The 2,711-nt window shown below is 39.7% G+C and overlaps 1 protein-coding gene across 1 annotated transcript; it reads left to right on the forward strand.

Annotated features, from left to right (window-relative positions):
- Positions 1-1,556: 1,556 nt before the first annotated feature.
- Positions 1,557-2,081, forward strand: LOC26526218. Its single transcript, XM_026983733.1, has 2 exons — positions 1,557-1,949; positions 2,019-2,081. The coding sequence occupies exon 1, from the start codon at positions 1,604-1,606 to the stop codon at positions 1,838-1,840; it is 237 nt and encodes a 78-aa protein (XP_026839534.1). The 5' UTR covers positions 1,557-1,603; the 3' UTR covers positions 1,841-1,949; positions 2,019-2,081.
- The last annotated feature ends 630 nt before the right edge of the window (positions 2,082-2,711 follow it).

Below are 2,711 nucleotides of genomic sequence, written 5' to 3' on the forward strand. Positions count from 1 at the left end.
AGTTTATTTCCAAATGTTGCCACGCCCATTCCTACGCCCACAAACCACCCAAAACTGTCACACCCACACTTTTGAAAAATGTTTGGTATTTTTTCACTTTTTTATATATCTTGTAAATTTCTAAAGTTTTGCAAAAAAACTTTTTGCCACGCCCACACTTTTAAAAAATTCTTAATTTTTCTTTTCATTTTATAATTTTTTTCCCTAATTTCTACTAAAATTCCAGAAAATGTTAAAATTTCTCGTTTGCACTTCCACTAGCTGAGTAACGGGTATCTGATAGTCGGGGAACTCGACTATACAATCTTAGCTTGTTTATGTTATAATATTGCAACATTTCTAGCAGTGCTCTTTTTTATCCCCCATTTTGCTGAAGTCAATTTTGGTTTGCATTGCCATGATTTGATGCGTGGCTGTGAGTGGGTGTACGCAAACCCAGTTGGTGGTTGAGATTTTGGCTGTGGGCTATTCGCCATTTATGCGCGACCCGTTGGCCTGGCGACAACATCTTTCGATTTGCACCTGCAATTTGCCAACGGCAACCACTAAAATGTGTCACTAAATGCTCAGCACGCGAAACGGCTCTGCACTCTGTGCACACAGAACACCACCCTCCAGCCGAGCAGCCAGCAATCAACCAAACAAAACTCAACAATGCCGCGGGCTTAGCTTAGGATAGGGTATTAATGCATGGGTTATGAGTTCTCTGCGCTATTATACATCCTTTATGATGTTCTTCGAATGGAAGGATAGGAAAGTTTCGGCTGTGGTTCCATAAGAAACAAACTAGGCAGATATTCTACCAAACCTAAACAATTCAGCCTTTTATTTATTACTAAACATGAAGTCAAATAAATTAGATTGTGGACATAACTGATATACTACACACTTAAGTTCAGTTAATTTGTAAGTATATATCAGCTAGCAGTTAGGGAACAGCCATATTCGTTGCTTCCTAAGTATTCCCCAGCTACCTGCTTTTAGTTCTTAGTTGGTTATGCATTTGTTAAGCTCGCGAAAAGAAATTGCAACTCTAGCTGGCTTTTTTCCCTCGGTCTCTGGCTTTGAGCTCCTGCCTTACAACTGCTGGTACTACACGCCCAGTAATTGCCATTGCACTTGTTGTAGATGTGGTGCTTGTAGTCCTTGTCCAACGCCTGTCACGCCCACCAGCCGGCTTGCCCGTTAACCGCCCACAGAAAGACCGCCTGCACCCGCGGAGCCACTAAAAACAACCGCAACACAAAACTATTTTGTTCACGCAATGCGAAATGCATTGTTGTTGGCGCTCTCTAGCCGCTGGCATTTGGCGTTACGTATACGCAACGTATGCCAGGGCGCAATTTGCATTTGTATGCACATTGTTGTTCGGCGGGCGCGGCAGTGGGCGTAGACTTTGGCTTGGTTTCCCTTGTAATTGCTTTAAACGTCATCATCACAGCCTCTTGCTCCGCAGCTGAATGCATTCATTGTTGTTATTGTTGGACCCGGCGCTTTGTTTGGCCCCTAACTGAAGTTTATTACATTCGGTTTTGATTTAGCAATCAGTATTGAATTTAGTGCTGGCATTGTTACAAAATTCAAGTTTTAAGCCTATTAGGCAATGAACAATCCATGGCGCGAAATCGGCTTTGTTAGCAAGCACAGGCCAAAGAAACATGTTAAAATCATTAAGATCAAGAAACGCATCGCCAAGTCAAAGAAAGTCTTCAAGCAAAGGCAAATTGAATTGATACAACTTCATTTGAGAAATCGTATCAAGCATTTAATTATTGAAAAGCTGGAGCGAAGATTGGCAGATATTCAAACTAAGAAAGGGATTCAGAAAACCGCAAAATAACATCAACCGAAGTTCTGGAGGAAAATTATCGTAATTTTATTATTAAGAAATTACCAGATAAGAATTGATACTGCCAATTTAATTTCCAAAACAGTTTCACATGAAATTGGTAAATTTCCAAATCAAAAGCGAACATAAACAATAGATAGAAGTAAAATCAATTTCCTTTGTCTGCTAGCCCATTGAGATGATTAAAATTTGAACTAAACTCTCGTTGGACGGCGACCACAAAATCATTTTCAAACGGAGCTCAATAAAAATCAAAGCCACTGAAGAATCATCATCGCATTGAATGCTGGGAATCGGAGCCGAATGGTAACTTGCACAGCATTAATAAATATTTACAGGCACGTCGCGTCCTCTTCAATGGAATGGCCTACTGGGCAGTTCCAGTCTCAGTTCTGGCAATGAAATCAAATCAAATATGCGCGCTGACGCTTTATATATCGCACCGAAAAGGCATCTACCAGCATCGTTCGCTTTTGGTGTGCTCACAAGAATTTAAATCATCCGACTTACATGCTACTTACAAGCCAAAGCGCCTATATGTATGCCCCATAAAATGCGAGCAAGACCGAGTGCAGAATGGGCAAGTGGATATATATTAGACATCACTGACCAAAATAAAGTTCGCAAATATTGTATTCTGAAATTTGGGCACATTTCTAAGAATAGAATGATTATTCCAGAAGTTTAGTATTAGACTATGATTCTTATTTCTGGCCTAATTATTCCATATTTAGAATAACAAATAAAAACAAATTTATATTTACCTCTTATTAAACGAATTAAGTAAAAATTAGTTTTCCAATCTTGAGCGGATACCAAGAACGTTCTTATGGAAAGGCTAGGAATGGGAAATATACTTCCC

Source organism: Drosophila erecta, unplaced genomic scaffold, assembly GCF_003286155.1.
Source record: "Drosophila erecta strain 14021-0224.00,06,07 unplaced genomic scaffold, DereRS2 tig00000000-arrow-pilon, whole genome shotgun sequence".
In the NCBI taxonomy this organism is placed as follows: Eukaryota; Metazoa; Arthropoda; class Insecta; order Diptera; family Drosophilidae; genus Drosophila; species Drosophila erecta.